This window comes from Triticum urartu, chromosome 7 (assembly GCF_003073215.2).
Source record: "Triticum urartu cultivar G1812 chromosome 7, Tu2.1, whole genome shotgun sequence".
NCBI classification, from domain to species: Eukaryota; Viridiplantae; Streptophyta; class Magnoliopsida; order Poales; family Poaceae; genus Triticum; species Triticum urartu.
The window spans coordinates 684431146-684453205 of record NC_053028.1 but is presented as its reverse complement, the minus strand read 5'-3'; the positions used below and the strand labels follow the sequence as shown (position 1 = coordinate 684453205).

The window sequence follows — 22060 nt, the reverse complement described above, 5'->3', positions numbered from 1 at the left end:
CTAACATACCTGGTGTCAAAATTATTGTACTCCCTCTGACTCCAAAAGAAGAAGGACCATAAAGTTTGTCTATAGTCAAGCGGTGTAAAGTGGACCACCTTTGTAGGAAAAACTATCATAACTATAATACTAAATAATATATTTACCCTAAAATAGTAGTATTAAAAAATATATTATTATGTATTTACTGATACTAATTTGGCATTCAATTTCTGAATATATTTTTCTAGAAATTCGGTCAAAATTTGCGCGGTTTGACTTGTTTGTCTTTATTCCTTCTTATTTGGTCATTAGCGTATATCTAAAACTAAAGAGTTTAGAAATTGTCCAGTGATGATTAAGCATTAGTATTGATGGCTTACATCTAACCCTATTTTAGTTTCCTCAATCCATCTCATCATTGATCATTAATATAATGTTGTTATGCTTAAATTTGTTGCAAAATCATGCCTCTTCTGCACACTCATTTTACAAGTTATTAATATCTCTTACCCATCTATATATCCATAAAAACATGCTCATCATAACGTCAGAGGTGTTCGGGCTGAACCATTTTGGCACCACCTTCAACACGGTGACCACAAGGTGAGATAAGCAATGCTTCGCATTCTCTTTTCTGATCATTGCCATGTGTCTGTGTCTTCGGGTCTGCTGTAGCATTTGAATACTCATCAGAACAAGCAAGTTTTATAGACGAGTTATATACGCTAGACTGCTGTCTTTTGTTTTGTAAACGACGCTCTGTTCTTGTTTTGTTCTTACAACAATATCATGTTACATTTGGTCAGGGCTGAAAGAATGCAGAATTGGGTTGCTTAATTAGTTAATTAATGAATGTACGGGCCAATTCAGATTTGGGTTGCTTAATTAGTTAATTAATGAATGAACGGGCCAATTCAGATTTGGATTGCTTAATTAACTCTAGGAGCAGGATAAATTCTGATTGCTAATTGCATATTGTCACTGTCATGCGTAGTGGCGGCATTGGATTGGTGAAATGGTAATGAAGCCTGCATGATACCATGTTTATTTTTTAATTCCCTGAAAAAAACTTGTTAGCCTTTTGCTGTAGGTAAGGCGTGTGATCCTTGTTGCAGTAGCTTTTTGTATTGTTGCATACTTTATATGCAGCAGCATTACAAGTGTGAGAAGAAAGAAATATTGTTTCACTTGAAAGGTGCATTATTTTTCTCAAACCAAACACTGCATTTTTGTTTTGTAAGGGAGCACTAGTGAACAAGCTCATTCTTTTTCCTTGGCTTCCTGGCGTGATGTCACTTCACTTGTCACCTTGCTTAATATCCCCATTGGCTGCCTCGGGTGCTTTGTCCTTCTCTTTGTCTTCCTCCTTGCCTTTCTTCACCTCTGTCTCCTCTGTCTCCTTGGCTTTCTTCGCTTGAGCCTCCTCTGCCTCCTTCACCTTGACCGCCGCCGCTTCCTCCTTGGCCTGCTTGAGCGCCTCGATTAGGCCTATCAAGCACACATCCGGGTCCCTCTTTTTCTTCTTCGACATGGGCATCAGGTTCTCTGCAACGTCAGCGGGCGACATGTCGGTCTCCTCAAGCAGGCGCTGAACTTCCCCAAACAGCTCATGCTCAATGACATCTAGGTAGTTCTTGGCGAGCACCTTGAAGCCCTCAAAGCGGCAGTAGGACATCTCGATGTGCTTGTCCATCCTACCCCGCCGGATCAGCGCCGGGTCCAGCTTCTCCTTGTGGTTGGTGGTGAAGATGATGATCCGCTCACCTCCGCAAGCAGACCACAGCCCGTCGATGAAGTTAAGCAGGCCCGAGAGCGTCACCTTGGTGGCATCGTCCTTCTCTGGCTCTATCGGTAGCTTCGGCTTGTCATCGTTGTCGGAGTCCTTGTCGCTTGAGGCCTTCTTGTCCTTGCGGCGTTTTCCTGTGAAGTCGACGGAGCAGTCGATGTCCTCTATGACCATGATGGACTTGCCCGTTGTCTCGATGAAGAGCTTCCGTAACTCGGTGTTGTTCTTGACCGCCGTGAGCTCAAGGTCGTAGACGTCGTAGTCGAGGAAGTTCGCCATGGCTGCGATCATGGTGGACTTGCCGGTGCCGGGCGGTCCGTAAAGGAGGTACCCACGCTTCCATGCCTTGCCGACCTTGGCATAGTATTCCTTGCTCTCCTGGAACGCCATGAGGTCGTCGATGACGGCTTCCTTCTCATCGGGGTGCATGGCGAGCGTGTCAAAGGTGGCGGGGTGCTCGAAGGGGACGTGGCTCCAGACGCTTTTGCCCCGGTAGGGGTTCCAGCTGCCGCTAGCATTGTTGGTGAAGAGGCGGCGTTGGCGGTTCTTGACAGTGACAGCGCGGCCCTCGCCGAGGATGAAAGGAAGGTAGGAGTCAACGACAAGGTCGCGATGCTGCCGATGGAAGACGACCCGGTAGAAGCGCTTCTCGTCCCCGCCGGGGTATAAGCTGATGACGTTGGCCTTGGACTGCCTCTTGGAGGCGTACCACCAGATGGTGATCCCAGAGAAGTCGTCAGTGACCTCTTCATGGTCGTCCACGGAGACCAGGAGGTTCTTGCTGTCCTTGCCGAGCTCGGCCTTGAGCTTGCGCGCGCGGCGGGCGCACGCATCGCTGAGGTAGGCCTCGACGGCGAGGAAGAAGTCGCTGCGCTGGAAACGCTCGGCGCCATACTCGGAGATGGTGATTTGGAGGTAGGGGTTGAAGCAGGCTGCGAGCTTGGTGGCCCAGGTGGTGAGGTAGAGGCGGAAGGTGGGGGGCACGTAGTTCTGCACCACGGACCAGAGGAAGATGACGGTCGCCACCGCCGATCCGAGCCCCGCCCACCTCTCCACTAATGCCGCTGCCATGGCCGGACCTAGAGCTCCTCTTGATATTGTGTCGATGGAAAGCCGTAGTGACCTAGACTAGACTGGACTGGACTGGGCATGTGTGTGCGTGTTGCGTATATAATGCCAATGGCTCGTGTGGTGATTTTGCTGAGTTTGAAGCTTAGCTAAGCATGTGCTGTCGTGGTCGTTGGGGCCGGAGCAGGTGAGCATTGATCGAACAGTCCATGGAAACGAGATTACTTAATGGATCCAATGGCAAATGCATAGCTAAGCATGTGCTGTCGTGGTCGTTGGGGCCGGAGCAGGTGAGCATTGATCGAACAGTCCATGGAAACGAGATTACTTAATGGATCCAATGGCAAATGCAGACTTGGCTAGCTCAGTTTTGTAGAGCCAACCAGATGCGTCAGGATTGCGATTGTTAATTGCATCATGAAACATTTTTAGATGATTGATTGCATCTTGTTACAACAGGCTAATACAAAAACTAATCAGAGATGCATGAGGTCGGCGAGATGAAGCCTGGGTGACAATTTGCATCTGGTTGACAATATGTTAGAACATTATACTCCAATAACAGCGAGACACTGCGCGCGCACATACACACACACTTATTTGGGCCAACTCATGGGCCACACCATTGAAATTTTGTTTACATGAAATAACATCACACGCAGTAAACCAAGCCTTAGGGCAACTCTGATGTGGATCACCTATTGGACACCACCATTGTCTAAAAAAACCTATTGGACATCATCAAGACCTCTTTTCCCCTACGCTAGGGTTAGCTTTTCCTCTCAGCGACGTTGATGCCATCGTTGAGATTTTGCCTCCCCTGCCTCTCCCATAAGGACCGACTCAGATTGATCATGAGGTGATCCTATAGATCATTGTCTGGTCTTGGCGGACCTGCGGTAGATTCAGAGGACCTAGGGTTCGACGCCCGACAATTTCTTCTCATTGGGCTAGATTTCCGCCATTGACAACGAAGCTCCTGACTCGGGTACTAACATGAGCGATGTGGAGGCTTTGATGAAGTAACTTGGGCTTAGAGAGGAAGACCTCCATGATCATTTTGTGGAACAGTATGAAGCACTGACGGCTAGTTTGACATGATGGATAGCCATTGCCCGAGTCCATATGGACAAGCCCAACAACCAATACTGTTTTTAGAAGAACATGAGAGTAGCGTGGAATTTTGCCAAGGAGGTGACCTTTTGCCCCCTGAACGACAACCTTTACACCTTGGAGTCCTATTGCCTTGATGATTCGAAACGGGTTATGGAAGAAGGGCCTTGGAATTTTCGTGGTGTTGGCGCCATACGAAGGGTTTACATAACCCTTGCTGATCAAGCTCGATTCTCTAAAGATATGGACCTAAATCCACGACCTACCAGATGAGTATGTGTTGTTACTGAAATCACTAACAAGGAAGGTTAGCGAATTTATCTATGCTGAGCTGGAGTCACAGGATTTCGAGGGATTTTTTCTAGAGCTGAAGTTAAGATCAATGTTAATAAACATACGAAGAAAGTTGTTTCACTTATCCCAGATAATAAGCGCTAGATCTTTCGCCTAAAATATGAATGGCTCCCAAACTGGTGCTTGGTGTGTGGAAACCTTGGTCACATGTACAAAGAGTATGGCAATGAGATTCACCCCTTCCCCCGCGGCCCCTTGTCTTTAAGGATATGTGAGCAACCTGGTTAAGTGGAGTTAGACATGGCCCTGGATGTGGTAGGGGTCGTGGTCAAATTAGATGGTTGTTTTAGTTCGGGTCAAGTACATTGTAGGTCCCTGAACTGTTTTATGGGTGTCATGTAAGTCCTCAAATATGAAAATCGTCATCTAAATTCTCGAAGTGTAGTAAGTGTGTTATTCAAGTCTAAAAACTGTCCGACCCTGCCTAACCGGCCAACTGACGTCGTTGACCCGTGACACGTCAGACAAAGGGCCCTCAAGTTAACGGCCGGTGACAGAAATACGCAAATAAACTAAAATCATTATTTCAAAAAATGTTCGCGAATATGGGGAAAATGTTCGCAACTAATGAAAAAAGTTCACGATTTTAGAAAAATGTTCACGAATGATGAATTTGAATAAAAGTTCGCGACGTTAAAAAAATGATTGCGAACGATAAATTTTAAAAGAAAATAAGATATCTTCACGAACGATAATTTTGGGAATATGTTCGCGAACAACAGAAAATGTTCACGAATATGGAATAAATGTTCGCAACTTTAAAAGAGTATTCACGAAAGATATATTTTAAAATATGTTCACGGACCATGAATATTGTTAGCGAATGTTGAAAAAATGTTCATGAGTAAAAAAATGTTCACGAGTGATGAATTTGAAAAAACGTTTGCGTCCGATGAATATGGAAAAAATACTCACGACTTAAGAAAAATATCTGCGAACGATAAATTTAAAAAAAAAGAAAATAAGTTCACAAACCACCAATACTGTTTGTGAACGATAAATTTGAAAATATGTTCGTGAACTCCAAAAATTGTTCGTGAATATGGAAAAAATCACGAACAATGTATTTGAACTTGTTTTTTTTTGCACAAATTTCATAAATGATCATTTTTCAAACATTAGAGATTTTTAGAAAGTTGTGAATTTTAAAATATTCACGATTTTAAAAAAAACATTTGTGGTGAAGAAAATATTTATGAACTCTAAAATATGTTTATAAATGTACAAAAAAATCGTTAATATAAATGTTCATGGTTTCAAAAATGTTCAGAACTTCAAAATTATGTTCACGAACCACAAATATTTGTGGTTCATGAACAAATTTTCAAATTTATCATTCGCGAACATTTCTTAAAGTTGTGAACATGTTTTCAATATTCGGGAACATTTTTTGAAACCATGAATTTGAATCTATTTGGAGTGAAGTGCATTTATCATTCCCTAGAATTTATTTGATTTTTTTTGCATATTTTCACCACCGGCCGTTACCTTGCAGGGGCCAATGTCCGACGTGTCATGGGTCAACTGCGTCAGCTGGCCGGTCATGTGTGGTCGGACAAATTTTGATTCTGAATAACACACTTACTGCACTTCGAGAACCTGGATGCCAATTTTCATAGTTTGAGGATCTACATAATGCCCCTAAAATAGTTTAAGGACCTACAATGCACTTCACTCTTTTAGTTCCGATGGCATATATATGAAATTTCAATTCTATATCTACGTTATTGTTTTATTTAAAAAGGATGGTCAATTTTCTTTGCGTGCGTGAGATGGGCCTTTTTTTTGCCCTATTTAAATCGCCATTAAACCTATTAAACTACGCGTGAAGGGCGGCCAACCAGCTATGCCACATGACACAAGCTGGTTGGCCGCGGCGAGAAATTTTTTGGAATTTTTTTAGATGAAGGTGTATATTGTATTTTAAATGTATTTTTTTCTTTTTAGATGAAAGTGAGGGTCGCTGGTATTTTTTAAATAGAGGGTTATGCAAAGTGGCATTCACTGGGAGGCTGCGGTGGTAATTTTTTCCTTTTTTCCTTTTTACTTTTTTAGATGAAGATGAGGATTTTTTTTCTAAGATGTTCTTTTAGATGAAGACAAGGACTCTATGTATTTTTTTTAAATGGAAACGTGCGCAAACTTCCTCTCAAGCGGTGTCACAGGGGTAGCGCCCCAACCACTAGTTTGATGAAAAAAGGAGAGACTAGAGTGCAATACCAAATCTCCAGGGACGCGTCACTAGCCACTGCCGGGGCTGTAGTGTTTCCAATAGTAATGTGTTCGCTGTCTTTCATCTTATAGCGAATGAGTTAAAAAAAGTCTGATGTGGCTGCGATCGTACGACAAGATTCGTGCACACCAATCTGACGGGAGAGAGTGCGTTCGCGGGGACTGGCCTCCTGGCGAACGGTGGCGAGTTACATTTCTGTTTTGTTTCTGCTGGTGGAGACACTCCTCCAAGTGCTATCGCGTCCGTGTTCTTCTCAGATTCCTTTCCATTTCTTAGGGCCAGTTTGTTTCTAGCTTATAGCTTATTGTCAAAATAAGCCAAAAGTGCAAAAGAAATCATTTTGTAGAAAATCAGCTCAACTTATCCTTCACAATGCAAAAAAGCTAGAGGAGGGGTGCTTCTCGCTATTGTTTGAGCATACTAGTAATCATGCACGTGCGAATGCACGTATCTAAATAAAATTGATCACACTGATATAAATCTTAAACAATAATTTTAAGAACATCACTAAATAAATGTATCTTTTATTCAAAATTGATGCTTCACCCTAGAAACGCAAAGCAGATAACATTCCAATCATCATCTACTTGTGAGCCACATATCGATCAATGTTGTGTGGCCTCCTCGTTGAAGAAATCATCGACCACATGATCTTCACTCTCCTTCAGCCAGAGTCGTTGGGCCAAACTAAATATTCACTGGACCCTCCGGCCTTCTGGTTCCAACTCATGAGTCAACTATGAAATGAATGACCCAACTCTCTGTTCATGGAAACTTTTCTTGTGGCTGCATAGAGGCTCTAGAAAGAGAGGAACAATAACCACTTCAGATTCGTGGCACCACATATTACCATCTGGACGAACAAATTCAAGGACCACTTCTCTCTACTTGTATTAATATTTCCAGATTTTAGAAAATAAGGAATTCTGCTACTATAGAGATCTTAGTTGGAGATAACACCATTCAAATATATTCACACAGATTTTTTGTCACGGGAATATATTCACACTGTTCACAGCAAACATCAGTAACGAACTCTTTATATTAACATTTCAAATGACTTACACAACTTCCACTATACATAGGTAAATGAAATGGGTGTATGCCTACATGATTGGCTTACAATTCATGACTCGATTCCATTGTTTGATGCTCCATCTAGCTCTAACTCTGATGTGAGTGGACACTATTTTACAGGAATGCTCACTGGATTTGAAAAGGACAATGTTTATAATAGAGGATGAAATAGTTACATGTCAATCTCAATACAGTACTACGAAGAAAGGCAAGGATACCATCAATAGCGCAGTACACCTGAGAGCTATCACCCGCCTTGCGACCAATAGATATAAAATATCAAAAAAATGCTAAAAAATAACATTATGCCATCTTTTTTGAAAAAGATAAATTCCATGTTGTATGTACCAATAGCTCACTATTGAGTAGGCGTACATCTTAGAGACCATATTCTTTTTCATCCTATCACAACCCCATGACCTCTCACCCACACCATATTCTGCATGTTGTGGTAGCAAAACCAGTAATATTCTGCCGAGATATAAAACCATACATGAAAGAGATTTTTTTTCACATACATGAATTCTTGCCCAAATACAAAAAAAAACAAGAATTGTGTATTCAACGCAAGTTTACCTAGAGCATATACAGAATGCCATGTTACTCTTAATAACATTTTAAATGCTTGATGATACATGGTAGTAAAAACATGTTTACAACAGAACAGAGGTTACCACAATGCCGTGTCAAGAGTTTTTTCCTCGGATGGCATCTATCAAGAGAAAAATACAGTATTTGAAAACACTTCATGGATAGAAGAGTAAGAAATATGGTTGCATGTAGGGCTGCTTACTTGCACCTAAGCTCTTGAAAACAAATAATGAACCCTTTGTTTCCATAGGTCAAAGACATATTCTAGCATATAAAAAACATGTCTAGAAACTTAACATTTTACCCCAGAGTGCTATAAATATTTTGTCGATTTTCATTTTGGCATAAGCAAAAAGCTATGCAAAATTAGTTTTGAAATTACTAATACAATACTCCCTCCGTCCGAAAAAGCTTGTCCTTCAAATGGATGTATCTAGCACCAAGTTAGTGCTAGATACATCCATTTGATAAACAAGCTTGGGACAAGTTTTTTCGGATGGAGGGAGTATTTTATATAAGTTGTGAACAAAGCATCATGATTGTACAGTCAAGTCGTACAAAGTACGGACCAAAATTATGCGGCATCAATGAATTCAAGATATAATTCCTCTCCTCTACCAGGCTGATAATTATTTATCTGCACAAGTATGATGCAGACCCATATAATGGATATGCAAATGTAAAAAGAAGTAGCTGCTAAGTCCACTATTTAGGGATAGAGCAACTGCCATCTCTAAAGTAAAATAAAACTGTAGGATCCTCATAAACGTCTCTCGGAACAGCAACCTTTTTCTTCACTTCCTCCTCTCTTACCAGTACATTCTAAATATATGCAAGGGTAGAAAGAGATATAATTCAGCCCTGTTTACGCTGCTTCTAAAGGCATCTCTTCTTGTGTCATGCATTTTTCTCTTCCCTATCTTCTCTTCTTAATTGGCTGGACTATTAGGAGAAGCGATAATAAATTTAATCGGAATGAAGAGAAGATCAAACAAATCAATTTGAAAGATTGGAAGGAGCAGAAGGAGGGATTTCACAATCTCACTAAATCACTGTCGAATTCATTAACAACATCTTGCGCTTCCGGGCAGCTATCATCCCATCTTTCATGCGAGAAAGAAGGCCATTAACCTACAGATAAGAAAAAGTATTGGTGGTGAAAGGAGAAGATTATATTTGTCCTTACAGCAAGATCAGGAAGCACACCTGAGATGTATTTGTTTCAGCAGTTCATGAACTGAATATAGCCTCGATCGGATTTCCTGATAGTCATAAAGACAATGATCCTGGGAATAAATGATGCAAAATCCAGGAGAGAAAACTTCTACAGAAATAAACATAGTACCTACAAGACATCTTAAAGCAAACATGCCATGAAGTTGTAAGATGGGTAAGTAATATCTAAATGAAGATGAAAATTTGCTAAGTTGAATAACATATAGAGATATTGTACGATAGACTTTGCTGATTCTGAAATCACTATCACCAACCCTAGTGACCCTGGAATGGGGTTCAGAGCTGTCCAGCCTAACAGTACTGCTAATTCTGCTAATTGATTTGGAGAGGACTCATTTCTCGATTCCGTGTCGTGTCCTCCTAATGTGGAGAGGACACACAAAGAGTTCATATCAATTGATTTCTCCTTTCTTTATTGAAAAATCAATTTTTTTCTCCTGTCATGTCCACCATGTAACTCGGTGCTAATAAACAGTGAGTGTACCCTATAAATCATGGTACGTACAAAACCATAACTTTCACTCAAAAAACAGTAGCATATACCCCAGAATGACCAGCCAATTAGTCCGTGCACAACACACAATTGCCATCTTCTGTTTTCCATATTTCTTTGCACAAATAAATCTAGTGGCAGCATCAGCAATCCAACTGAAGCTCCCATGGAAGGTAAGCGGGCAATCCCATCACAAAATCTTCTAGTTTCCAGTTTGCAACATACACAGAATGACAGGATACACCAGCAGTCTACTAAAAACACAGGCATTAGAAAAGCAGGCAGCCAATTACATGTGCTGCGACAGTACGGGACCGTGTGGGGAAGAACTTCAGAGCTCACACTTGAGAACCTTCACCTACAGAAACTAAATACTTGATTCCATCGTGTTAGTGGCAGCAAGCAGCATGACAAAGTGACGTACATGAGGAAGAGGTTACCATAGTCCAAGTCAGGGATGCAGCCGTCGACCACATAGAGGAGGTTGATGATGAGAGCGAGGAGGAGCTTGCTGAAGCGAGACACTGGAATCTCGGTGATGCGGCCACGAGGCGGGCGAGGTCAGCTAGTCGTCCGGAGAGAGAGAGGATTGGAAGGCACGCCGCCGCCAACAAGGAGGGCTTGCGTTCGCCGCCGATCTGGCGCCTCCGCCGGCCGGCGAGTCCTGCCCGTTCGCCGTGCCTCGCTCCCTCTCCTCCTGCCGCCAAGGAGGAAGGCCGCGTCCGCCACCGATCTCGCACCTCCGTCGGCTGGTGAGTCGCGCCTCTCGCCCATCTCCTCCGAATCGATCGGCGGGGTTCCTCTCGCAGTCCGCTTCGAGGTTCCTCGCTTCTGGTGGCGAAGTAATCTAGGGGGCGTTGAGCGGAGCCGCTGGTGATTGATTGCGTTGACCGGAGCCGCCGATGATTGATTGCACTAATTGCGCTGCTTGTTTATCCGCTAGTTTTGGCGCTGCCGTGCGCCGGAGGGAGCAAAGGAGTGACGGAGCAGCGGTTTGCGAGGAGAACCAGGGCCAGGCCAGCGAGGGTTGTGCGCGGGACGTGCAAGTGAGGGTCGTGCGGTTGGCGATCGACGGATCGTGTCAAGCAAGGGGTGGGTATTTTCTTGAGGGGCGGGGCCGCGGGGGCAGCGCGAGAGCGGCGCCAGCGCTAATTAAGAGTGGGTAAAACATGATTGGTGCTAAACATACAAGGCATGTGAAACGTAGGATTCAATTCTCTGGATGGATGAGATTGTCTGGTTCTCCGCCTTTCGTGCTTTTATAGAGGTAGTAGATTACAACAAAAATGCTACTGGCAGGCCCGCAACGCCCACGCGCAAAAGAATTTCAGGCGAACAGCCCAATCCCCTTTCCTCACCCCTCGCTAGGTTTCCTCCACGCCGCCGCCGGTCCCTTGTGCGCAGCTCCCTCCGCCGGTCCCTCCTCCTCCGCTGCTCCTCCCGTTGCCGTGACCCGCCCCCGCCCCCGCCCCGGTCTCCAGCAGCAGCAACAGGCCCGCCCGGCACTCTACTCCGGCGGACGCCGCCAAACTCTCTTCTCCAAAATTTCATCTCCCCCCTCCCGATCTAGCCAGACGGTCACGCGCACCGGCACGCCAGGGATGATGGAGCCCGCCTCCCGCAAGCGCCGCGCCTCCTCGCCTCCGCCGTCGGGCCCCGTCACGCTGCCGCCGCCCGGCTTCGTGGCGGACAGGGAGGAGGCGGCGGCCCGCGTGGAGCGGCTTCTCCAGTACCAGTTCAACAACCGCTCCCTGCTCGAGGAGGCGCTCACCCACCAGTCCTTCGCCGGCGGCGCAGCAGGCTCGTACCAGAGGCTCGAGTTCGTCGGGGACGCGGCGCTCGGCCTTGCCTTCTCCAACTTCCTCTACCTCACCAACCCCACCGTCGGCCCCGGGGCGCTCTCCACGCTCCGGGCCGCCAACATCTCCACCGAGAAGCTGGCCCGCGTCGCCGTGCGCCACGACCTCTACCCGCTGCTCCGACGCAACTGCCCTCGCCTCGATCTCTTGGTATGTGCCGCTTAAGTGTCCTCGGATCCTCCTCCCCTGAGTTAGAAGCCATAGATTCGGAGGCTCTGTTTTTATATATAGATGTTGTATTAAATCATCCATTTATTACTGTCTGCTCGAGTGTTCGATGGGCTAAACATCTATCTATAGCAGCTCACGCCACATCTTAGCTTTGATTTAGTGATGCAAGAATAAGTTTAGTACTGTATTTAGCAATGCTGAAACTGGAATTGGTAAGTACTCACGCCGCTCCATTCGGGTTCATAAGGCATGATACAATTCAATTGTTAAGTGATTGATGTTATCTCTTGGAGATGTGGACATCAGATGAACTGTTTTTGGCTACCATTGTTATGTTACTGGGTATACCTTTATGCAGGTAGGACAGTTTATCCAGTCAGTGAAACAAGAGTTAGAGGATGACCTTGGCACTACGCCCTATGGTGGCACTGTATTTAAGGCTCCCAAGGTGCTTGCTGATATAGTTGAGGCCATTGCCGCTGCTGTCTATGTGGATTGCAACTTTGATCTTGAGAAGCTCTGGAAGGTTTGTAATCCATCTTTCATGTTATTTCCCATTCATTAATATGTTGATCTGAGGTTTCCAGAATATAGCTTAACTACTAATTCTAGTCATAATACGCTGATAAAAATCTATGTAATTTTCCATGAAGAATCGAATGATTTCATTTTGGCATGACCAATCCAAGATAGCTTTACCAATAATATTTGTGAAAGTTAAAAAAATGGACCTCTGCTCTCTAAAACGACATATTTGTTTACGGAGAGAGTAGTTCACTAGAATAATGGGTGGTGAATAATGATATCACTGTTAATTATGTAGGTAACAAGGTTCCTCTTTGAGCCCATTGTCACGGCAGAAACAATAGACGAGCAACCCGTGTCTACGTTGCATGAACTGTGCCAGAAACATGGGAAAGATATAAAATTCAAGACTTGGCAGAAGGGTGGAACTGCGGTTGTAAATGTATTTGTTGGTGGGGCACTTGTTGGGATGGGCTCCTCAGAGCAGATGGTAATCGCTAAGCTCAATGCCACAAGGGATGCATTAAGCAAGCTTCTTGGTGGAGGCAATCAGCAAGTGTTGACAACCGGAGTTGGCCATGGATCGGGGGTTGAGGTTGGAGAGCTTAGGGAATGCAAGCAGAAGCTTATTGAGCAGTGCAGCAGGAAGCATTGGCCAAAACCCATCTTTAAGTAAGATTCTTGACTACTCTGTTAGTTTTTAGTTTTATATATCCTGTTCACTAGTTGAACTTTTCCTGCAATGCTCCTCAGATGAGGCATCTCTTTCCCACACCTACACTACAATTGTTTGTTGATCATATATTTGTTCTGGGCATCTTTAGAACCGTTTCACTGCTGCACATTTTATTTCGTTTCTTTATTGTAATTTCACCTTTGTTCCCATTTATCTTAGGGTAGTAACTTTTGGTCATTTCTGCTAAACAACCTTACTAGGTAAATAGAACTTTGACCTCAGTAGGTGTGGAACAGACTTGTCAGACCATCACTCAGATGCAGTATGGAAACCACTAGTTTGGTTTGATTGCCAAACACTATAGCATGACCCCCCCCCCCCCCCCCCCCCCCCCCCCCCCCCCCACACACACACACATAGTTCTTAATTCAAAATTTATTCTGTTACCAAAAAAAGGAATTTCTGAATAACAAATTTAAAGAAGTATAAAAGTGGAAAACAAAAGTAACTATTCAGATTAAACTTGTTTTGTTTCTCGTAAGTCCCGATTTGCTGGGAATTCAAGCTTCAGATTGCAAAGAGTAATGCCATACTCCATAAACTAAAAAAATATCTGCTAATGCCATTGGGGAAGCTTTCATGTTGATTTAATGCTCAAAGTTACTTTTTTTTTTCAGGTTAGAGAAGACAGATGGGCCGGCACATGATAGGACATTTGTTTACTCGGTTCAGGTAGAAACCCAAGGTGGTATTTGGTTAACTTTAGGTGAACCGATGTCAAGAGTAAAGGATGCGGAGAATTCTGGCGCGCAGAAGATTTTGGAACATCTATTGAAATTGTGAGATCCCTATATTGTCCTTTGCAAAGAACATATTTCTATTTCTATCCCTTTGTGAACCTTAGGCTGAGGTTGTGTCTAGCAAAAATAAAAAGAATACAAAATATATTACATCCCTTGACAAAAATGATGATTCAAATTTTTATATGAATGTTCCTTTGCCGGAGTTAGGGATCCATGCACTTGAATACTGATGCTACATCCTGGTGGCGACTACTAGGAAGGAGATCCTAGAAGCCCGCATTGTGGTGGTGACTATTAGCTTGTAGGTGGGAGATGAGCTCAAGAGAATATAAGGAAACAGTGATGAAGGGAGAGCCAAAGAGGTGAATGAGGATGAAGAAGATGCACCGGGATTTTCTGATGCGGGTTCATCCTGCCCACGCCGATGAAATCATATAGTTTGAAAAAGCGCTACCATGAGTTTTTTGTCGCAAAAAAAGCAATGGGACAGAAGTTAGCTTTCCTATTTATCTATTCACTCCGATGGTCGAGATGCAGATGTATACTCATGGTTAATTCGCCATACTTTTTAAAGCCATGCACATCGGTGTAGAATTCAGTGTGAACTGAAAATTTGTTTATAAACTTGAAATAGCATGTCCATCTCGATAGTAACGACACGGGCTTCTTTTACATAAATATCACGTAGAAAATTGTAAGGATGAGACATAAATTTCCACGTACATAAAATAAAAACAGAAAGTAACTATGAATAAATAAGTTGAACTAACAAACTATACATATACTATGATTAGGAGATGGTATAATATTTGCCACAACCATGGGACTGATAGCTATAAAAATTAAATATATTTTTTGGAGAGCTTAGATCGAAAGAACCTCATCCGAACAAATGTTTTTTTTACATTGGTATAGATTTGCTTATCTCGTCTGTTTAAGAAATTCTCTGGTTTGTGGTTGTTGAACGGTGGTTTTTCAACAGTTGCTTTATAAACACTCCAGGAAAATGTTAGATGACGGGATTTTCTTCTGTTAACAAACAGCGAAATTGGCAACCCGAGTTATCACAACCCACTCAGGTCATTTTCGATTCAGTGATTCACACAATAATAAGCAAAATCTAGGCCTTGGTTCGTGGTCAATGAACTATGTCGTGACGAGCTATGTTTTTGATATATGGAAACATAGCCACACTTTAGGACAGTAAAACTGAGCAGCTTTCCAACCATGTAATGCCTTGCGCGTTTCTGGCCATCCATTTTTTGTGACTTGGGCAACCTTGAGTCCTTGACCGTTAGTCTGTTGTCTACTCCGGCTTTCACAATTTGAAGCCCTATGGTAAAGTAGGATAGGGATTGGGAGAGGGAGAGGGAGAGGGAGAGGGAGAGGGAGATGTAGGCCGACACCATGGCTGTTCGGCTGAGCACAACTGCTCTGCTGGGATTTGAAGAAGCAATCATTCTTCAATTTCTCTACGGGCATTCATGGCAGGTGATGTGGCCATCCTTCCACTGCCTCGGTACATGTACGTGTATTTATGCCCCTACCACTTTTCACTAAATCTTTCCACTCCGGCAACACAACATCCATCAGCATGGTGCTTGGCTAGGTTCCCCTATATTTTTTTCCCCGTTCATGTACAATTCCTTCTTACACCAAACAATTACATTATCCTGATATCCTCTCAATCCCAAATTTTGTGCAGGTGATGTTCATACTGGTTGTGGTCAATTTATTTGGGAGATCTTGGAGGCTGGTACTCCCATTTTCTTACTTCGGAAATTCTTCAACTGATAATTTCGGATGGCCTCTGGACAGGTAATTACTTCAAGTGTACTGCCAGATCTTATCCTTCCTTGTTTTACCATCGATGTTTTTACAGCGCATGATTGCTTAGATTATATATTTTGTTGACCCCTGGATGGGAGACGAATCTGTGTGCTTGTCATTATTTAGTATAATTTCAGATTATAATGAATTTGTCTGTGCTTGGTATTGTCGAAGCAGATTTCTTGGACTTCTCATTAGAAGTACATAATTAGAATTTAAAGTCTTGGATTCAGTCATAGTCAAGTGTGTCTGGTCAACTTGAATGATTCTTGGCATAAGCTATGCTTAGCTAAAGGGGGTGTTTACTGTTTACTTTATGTATTTATTTAGTTCTATTTTACAGAATAGCCACATGAGATATTCCTGGAAATTTATATTGGTGTGAATTGGTTATGTGGTATTTGTATACACAAGTTGTGCATACATGGTGTTGTTTTTGTACTACAAAGGAGAAAGTTGATCACCTATTTTTTTTATGGCGGCAACCTAATATGGCGGTCAATTTTGGAAATAAGAAATACTGCTTCTCTTGAAAAGGCATCTTTTATCTTCCTAATCAGTTTTGTGTTCCCTACTTTGCTATAGATTTGTTTTTGGTCCCTATTGCAGAATAGTGGAGGGGGAGCAGGCTCTGGAAGCTCATGTATTTGGTTCGGGTTAAAGTTTTGAGCATCCAAGAGGTTGAGAAGCTGCTACATACGTGCTAATTAGCTCATGCTGTGTGCTGATTAACCTGATGCGTTTTAGATGTTAAGCTTTTGCTGTGGCCCAAGCTTATCTTTGAGCTTTCTGCTTTTGCATGACTTTAAAATCTTGGTGGAGGCTACTCCTATTGATAAATTAGTGGGAATTTAGGTTTATCTGGCGTTCCAAAAGTATGTCCTCAATGCATAAATTTAATTTTTTAGTGAATGATTGCTATATCGACACACATGCATAATTTTTACTTATGATGACTTCCCTTCTGTCCATGCTTACCCTGTATACAACCTTCTGTCCATGCTTACGTTGTATACAAATACAATTATGTTAACGGCTTAGGTATCCCCATAAATATTGTTTTCTTCTGTCCATAATATTTATTTTCTCATGATTTTATTTCATTGTTGGTATGATCCCTAGCATTTTATATGGCGATCCTCAATGAATTTTCTTGAGGATATTTTATAACCGAGCTCATTTAACTTTTTTTCTTTTCTGATTTGATGTCTTGTCCTTCTATTCTTCTTCCTTCATGATCAGGTCTATTTGGAAAGCCTGATTACTGATGTATTACTTGAAGGCAAAGAAGTCTTTAAGAATGTAATTCATGTATATATTTGCACTAATAACCTCTCAAACTGTGGAATATAATAATAAATGTCTGAAATTTTGCAGAAATAGTGATTTTTCACTGAGATGGTTAAAACACCATGCACAAATGATAGAGCATAAATGAGCCTCAGGTGAACCTGTCCGGTCTGGCACGTCAAGGACACTTGTATACCAGCTTCCCACCATCGTTGTTATCGCCAACAATATGAAGTGGTAAACTTTCTATCTCATTTATCTGCTTTCCTTAATAGTTTTCGCACAAATTTTTGAATTGTGATAACTCATTATCACAATTCGTCATTCTTGTTTACGCGATTGGATAGTGGCTATTTTCTTCCTTGTGACAGCTAATCAAGCTCAGGGATATGATTGCGATTCATTATCTTTTTCGTTCCAACCACTTTTACGAAATCTGACATGACAAAATAACCGTGACATTATGCATCACTTGTAATTTTAGGCCCAATAGATGCACAAAAATGGTAGATCGCAGCAATTATTTTCGAGGACTGGTTTTTATGGTCTCTAGGCGATTGAAAAGGAATATAAGTCTACATCCATTTTACTTTTGGAAGAGGCAATTGAAAAGGCATAGTTGTGCCGTTGTACATCCCAGCCATTCCTTCCGAAGGCCCGGTCCAATACACGGATATTTCATTGCTAACAAAAGAAACATTGCTTCACAAATTAGGATTACCCGGGAGCTTGCTGCTCGTCTTTAATTCCATGAAGTCCGAAATTACTTCCATGCTCGCCACCACGCTCGCCCCTGGTGTTTGCTCCTGATCATCCTCTACCGCTGCTTCCCATGCTAACTCTGGGCCGCCAAAGCTTCTTGCTGCCCATGCTCACCGAAACTATTTCATGCTCGCCACCAAACTCGCACTGGCGTTTGCTCCTGACCATCCTCTGTTGCTTGCTATATGGGCCGCCAAAGCTTCTCGCTGCCTGTGCTCGCTGACTGATGCTGAAGATTCTCGCTGCCCATGCTCTCCCTGTTGGAGCCGATACTACTTCATCTGGCTGCACTGGGAACCGGACACTATATGAAGCAAATTCTCCAAGCTTTGGGGAGCAAATTTTGGCTAGCAATGTCGAATCGAATGCTGATGGCAGAAACAAGGAGTTGGGAAAATTATATGTTTTTGTTTGCAGGTTTGCTATTTTAAGTCGAGTGGCAAATTATTTCAGTTCATTTGATTCACACTATCAAGTTCATAGTTCATCAATTGATGTACTTACATCTCCACAGATCTGCAACAACAATAATTAAAGTATGATAAAACTGTCTTGATGACTCATTTATAAAGATATCATTATTCCTCACATCTTTCCACACAAACGTCAGAGCTTGGAAAGTAATTACCAATCTTCGTATTGGAAGTAGTCTTTGCTTATTAAGCACTAACTATTTTTGACACATTTACCACAGTTTAAGTTGCTGCACATGGCGCTTATTGCAGACCCAGTTTTTAATGTGGGTATCACCAATATACACCATCCACACCCCGTTATGAAATGCAACGTCCAGGTAATTAGTGTTGTAAGGCTACCTTTAGGAGAGATATTTTTGGTTGTACTGCTAAAACTAAGGGGCGTGCCATCCAGGTAGAAAAAATATACCTGCTGCACACTTGTGGGAACTAATTCATAAAACCTTCAATCAAGATGAGTATCTAGTGAATCCCACAGCGAAGCAAAGCGTGGGCATGTGACTAGTTTGTTCCATTTTGCTCGTGAAGTAGTATTGAATTGTACAACAACCTGAGCTGAAAGTTCTTCTGTATCATCTGATTATTACCTGTCTTGCTTGCGCAGAGTCGGTCGATGGATTAAGAAGCCTCATCCTTGGAACTCCAAGATGAAGAAGGTGGCACTGAAATGTAACAGTTGTGATGAGCATTTGCAAGATTAGGGTGGCGCATGCCTGAGATTAAGAAGCTATTTCGCTGAGACAGTGAGATGGCCCCTAATTATTTTCTTCTTCTTCTTGAGATGATGGCTCCTAATTAGCAGCTAGCTACAGATATGCGCAAAGGAGACAGGGAAAGAAAGGTACATGTTGATGAAGATGCCGCTGAAATTTGACAGTTGTGATGAGCATTTGCTACATATTAAGAATCTTTGTCGCTGTGACGGCATGTTTGTTGATGGACGGATGGATACCATTTCTATATATCGTGTGTGACATTCCCATGTCATTATGAATCCATTATGGTACTTTTATTGTACTGTTATTATAGTCTCTTGAGGTGTGGTTGATCCAAATGCATGAGTGAAAAATCTTAGTACATAATTATATATCCGTGTCTACAAGTTTTCTTATATCGGATATAGTTGGCGTGCAAGACAAGTGCACAATAATTGTAGCAGTATGTTCTACATCAAATCAAATACTCCCTTTGCAAACATTTGTAAGATGTTTTAGATCACTAAAGTACTACTGTCTTATAAAGTTTAGAGAGGTAGTATGTTACAAGCGTATACTTTTCTGAACTAATACGTGTCGATCTTCATAGAATTCCAGGTTAAATTGGAAAACCATTTCCTTGCAAAAATAATAATTTGAAAACCATTGTTTGCGAACTTGAGATAGCGTGCCCATTCCGAGTATAAGTGTATAACACTGAACTTCATTGCATAAATATGACATAAAAAAGAAACTTGGTTAGCAAGGAAAATACAGTTTTCAGCTATGACCCTATGAAATTAATTACGTAAATATATCACGTAAAAATATTTTTGTATGCATGGAAAATACAGTTTTCAAACTGGCGCTGTAGTAGTTTTTTTTAATAAAAAAATAGCACAACTGACAGCCCGTATGGCCTGAAGGATGGCCCTTTACATATATTCTTCTTACCTTTCATCCAAGGCCCGTTAGCGGATGGCCCGTTAAGGCGTCGTCGAGGGTTTCCGTCGCCGGCCTCCTCTTAATTTCCAATGGAGAGCAGCAAGAGAATTGAACCGAGTTTGCCGGAGTTCCCCGCCCACCTCTTGGAGCGGATTGTTGGAATTATGTGTCCTGCAACTATATTCAATTAACTTGGAATTGTTAAATATTCAGAATACCTCATTATGAAATTATACATGTATTTGTACATGGAATTGTTTTACATGTTTAGCATGGAATTGTTACTTGCTGGAAGATACTTAAGTTTTTATATATACTTAAGGAAGCTGGTCGATTATCGGTGGAATACAATATACTATTTATATTGGAAAGACTACCCGGGTACACTGATGATTGGAAGGAGTTAGATCGTATAATTAGATTACAGCCCTAATGTTGATCTACATAATTAGAGGAATTTACACTCTATTATGACGCGTTGCTCACAAGCGCGTGCTCCGAGGACAAAACGGGTAGAATCCGTTAAACAGACAAATATGATCGTGGTTGGTAATTTGATCTAGACTCTATCCCGGAAACTAATGGAAAAGACTAGGAATCTTATATCTGTATAAGAGGTGGACTCTTTGGAACGATAGTATAAGAAGGTCCCTCCCCCCTAGCTTCAGATATGCGAATTGTGAGCAGCACCACGGATAAGCGCAGAAAAATTAGGGGGTAGACCACAAACCCTAAATTTCTAACATTGGCATCCGAGCCGAATAAGGGTCAATGACATACTCATCGACTCGATTCGATCCGTAGTCAACTCCGCTGCGTACTCTACGGATTTGCAAACCATGGTCAGCTTGGGGATCGATTTGTTCTCCTCTTCGTAAAGATAACCTTGCTAATCCGCCATCAGCCACCGCCCCAAGTCGCCGACTCCGGCCGAGGCCCGATCTGCGGCACCTCTGCGAGTAGCTGGAAGTCCGCGCTGGTGCCGGTCGTCGTCGTCGTCGTCCGCTCGCAGTCCGCGCTGGCGCCGGTCGTCGTCGTCGTCCGCTACATCACCGGACCCGCGTTGCCAAGTCGTCCTCGTCCGCTACATCACCGGACCCGCGTTGCCAAGTCGTCGCTCGGTTCCACATCCCGTCGCTGCGCCGGAACTCTCTCACGCGGATCTGTGCTACGTAGTCTCGTGTTGGGCACATGGGCTAATTCATGTACGCTGGACGTGATTAAAGCGCAGTCCAAGCCGCAGGCACGGGAATCAAGGAATCTAGCTAGGAAAGTGGTAGTCCAAACTCCAAACCACCCAAGCAATCCATCGGATCAGTGAAATCCAGAGTTGCACCAAGGCCTCAATGCTTGCACGGGAGACAAGATATACTAGTTGTTCCTGTTCTGTTCATGTACGTGGATAGAGGAAGGCGAATGTTTTATGCATGTTCAAGTCCTTGTGCAAATAACGGCCAGCCTGCCGAAAGGACTACACACACCAGACTTTGTGGATTAAGGAAGGCAAATAACACGAACGTGGAACGAACTTGTGCGAACAACGGCTAGCCCGCCGGAAGGATTACATGCACCAGACGCACACATGCTTTCAAAATTGCATATACTAACTACTTTTATTCATTTTATTTGATCATTGATTAATTTTTTTTCTCTGGTCCATTGCATGTAACTCGTAACGAGGAGATGGAATTTACTCGTTGGAAGAATGCTAGTCCCTACGAATAATAATAATCCGAAGGACCCTGGATCATGCATGACTGGATGGAATAGCAATTACTCCGGTGAAAAGATAGCATGGAAATTTTGCATATCTAGGAAAGATATTTATATTGATTATATCACTTGTTGCGGAGGAAGAAAGATATCACTCCAAAGAAAAGGAAATTTGCTCTCGCTTGACGGTATGTCCATTGGCAATGTTTACACTTTATATGTTTATATCTATCACTACTTTTTCCAATAGGTGGAACACAGTAGCAACTTTATTTATATCTAAACAATTCCCAAGGAAGGTAGATGATGTCTATTTCAGCAGTAATGCTATTTTTGAAATACTGGGAATTGGAAATTATGCCATCAAACTCCATTGTGGAGG

At 42.6% G+C, this 22060-nt stretch overlaps 2 protein-coding genes and 1 long non-coding RNA gene across 23 annotated transcripts; 1 reads left to right on the top strand and 2 right to left on the bottom strand.

The window, feature by feature from the left end:
- Positions 1 to 1080: 1080 nt before the first annotated feature.
- Positions 1081 to 2921, bottom strand: LOC125525386 (AAA-ATPase At3g28580-like). The gene has a single exon (XM_048690390.1). The coding sequence runs from the start codon at positions 2837 to 2839 to the stop codon at positions 1280 to 1282; it is 1560 nt and encodes a 519-aa protein (XP_048546347.1). The 5' UTR covers positions 2840 to 2921; the 3' UTR covers positions 1081 to 1279.
- Positions 2922 to 10123: 7202 nt separating this feature from the next.
- LOC125523763 lies at positions 10124 to 11072 on the bottom strand. Its single transcript, XR_007290367.1, has 2 exons — positions 10374 to 11072; positions 10124 to 10300 (listed from the first exon to the last, which is right to left on the bottom strand). It is a non-coding gene; the product is annotated as an uncharacterized LOC125523763 (long non-coding RNA).
- A 167-nt stretch (positions 11073 to 11239) lies between these two features.
- LOC125524933 (ribonuclease 3-like protein 2) lies at positions 11240 to 19337 on the top strand. 21 transcript variants are annotated; one of them, XR_007291067.1, is made up of 10 exons: positions 11240 to 11942; positions 12322 to 12489; positions 12787 to 13160; positions 13842 to 14003; positions 14175 to 15492; positions 15673 to 15785; positions 16407 to 16477; positions 17040 to 17099; positions 17175 to 17324; positions 18930 to 19337. XR_007291067.1 is itself a non-coding variant. In XM_048689962.1 (4 exons), the coding sequence occupies exons 1-4, from the start codon at positions 11535 to 11537 to the stop codon at positions 14005 to 14007; spliced, it is 1116 nt and encodes a 371-aa protein (XP_048545919.1). In that variant the 5' UTR covers positions 11240 to 11534. The 21 variants fall into 21 exon arrangements, 1 of the variants encoding a protein (XP_048545919.1); XR_007291069.1 differs by having other exon boundaries at positions 16383 to 16477; XR_007291071.1 differs by lacking the exon at positions 16407 to 16477.
- The last annotated feature ends 2723 nt before the right edge of the window (positions 19338 to 22060 follow it).

Excerpts from the sequence above, each read along its gene's own strand:
- LOC125525386 (XM_048690390.1), bottom strand. The coding sequence starts at position 2,839 with ATGGCAGCGGCATTAGTGGAGAGGTGGGCGGGGCTCGGATCGGCGGTG.
- LOC125524933 (XM_048689962.1), top strand. The coding sequence starts at position 11,535 with ATGATGGAGCCCGCCTCCCGCAAGCGCCGCGCCTCCTCGCCTCCGCCG. Across the intron at positions 12,490-12,786 it reads ATCTTGAGAAGCTCTGGAAG|GTAACAAGGTTCCTCTTTGA; the intron begins GTTTGTAATCCA and ends TTAATTATGTAG. Across the intron at positions 13,161-13,841 it reads TGGCCAAAACCCATCTTTAA|GTTAGAGAAGACAGATGGGC; the intron begins GTAAGATTCTTG and ends TTTTTTTTTCAG.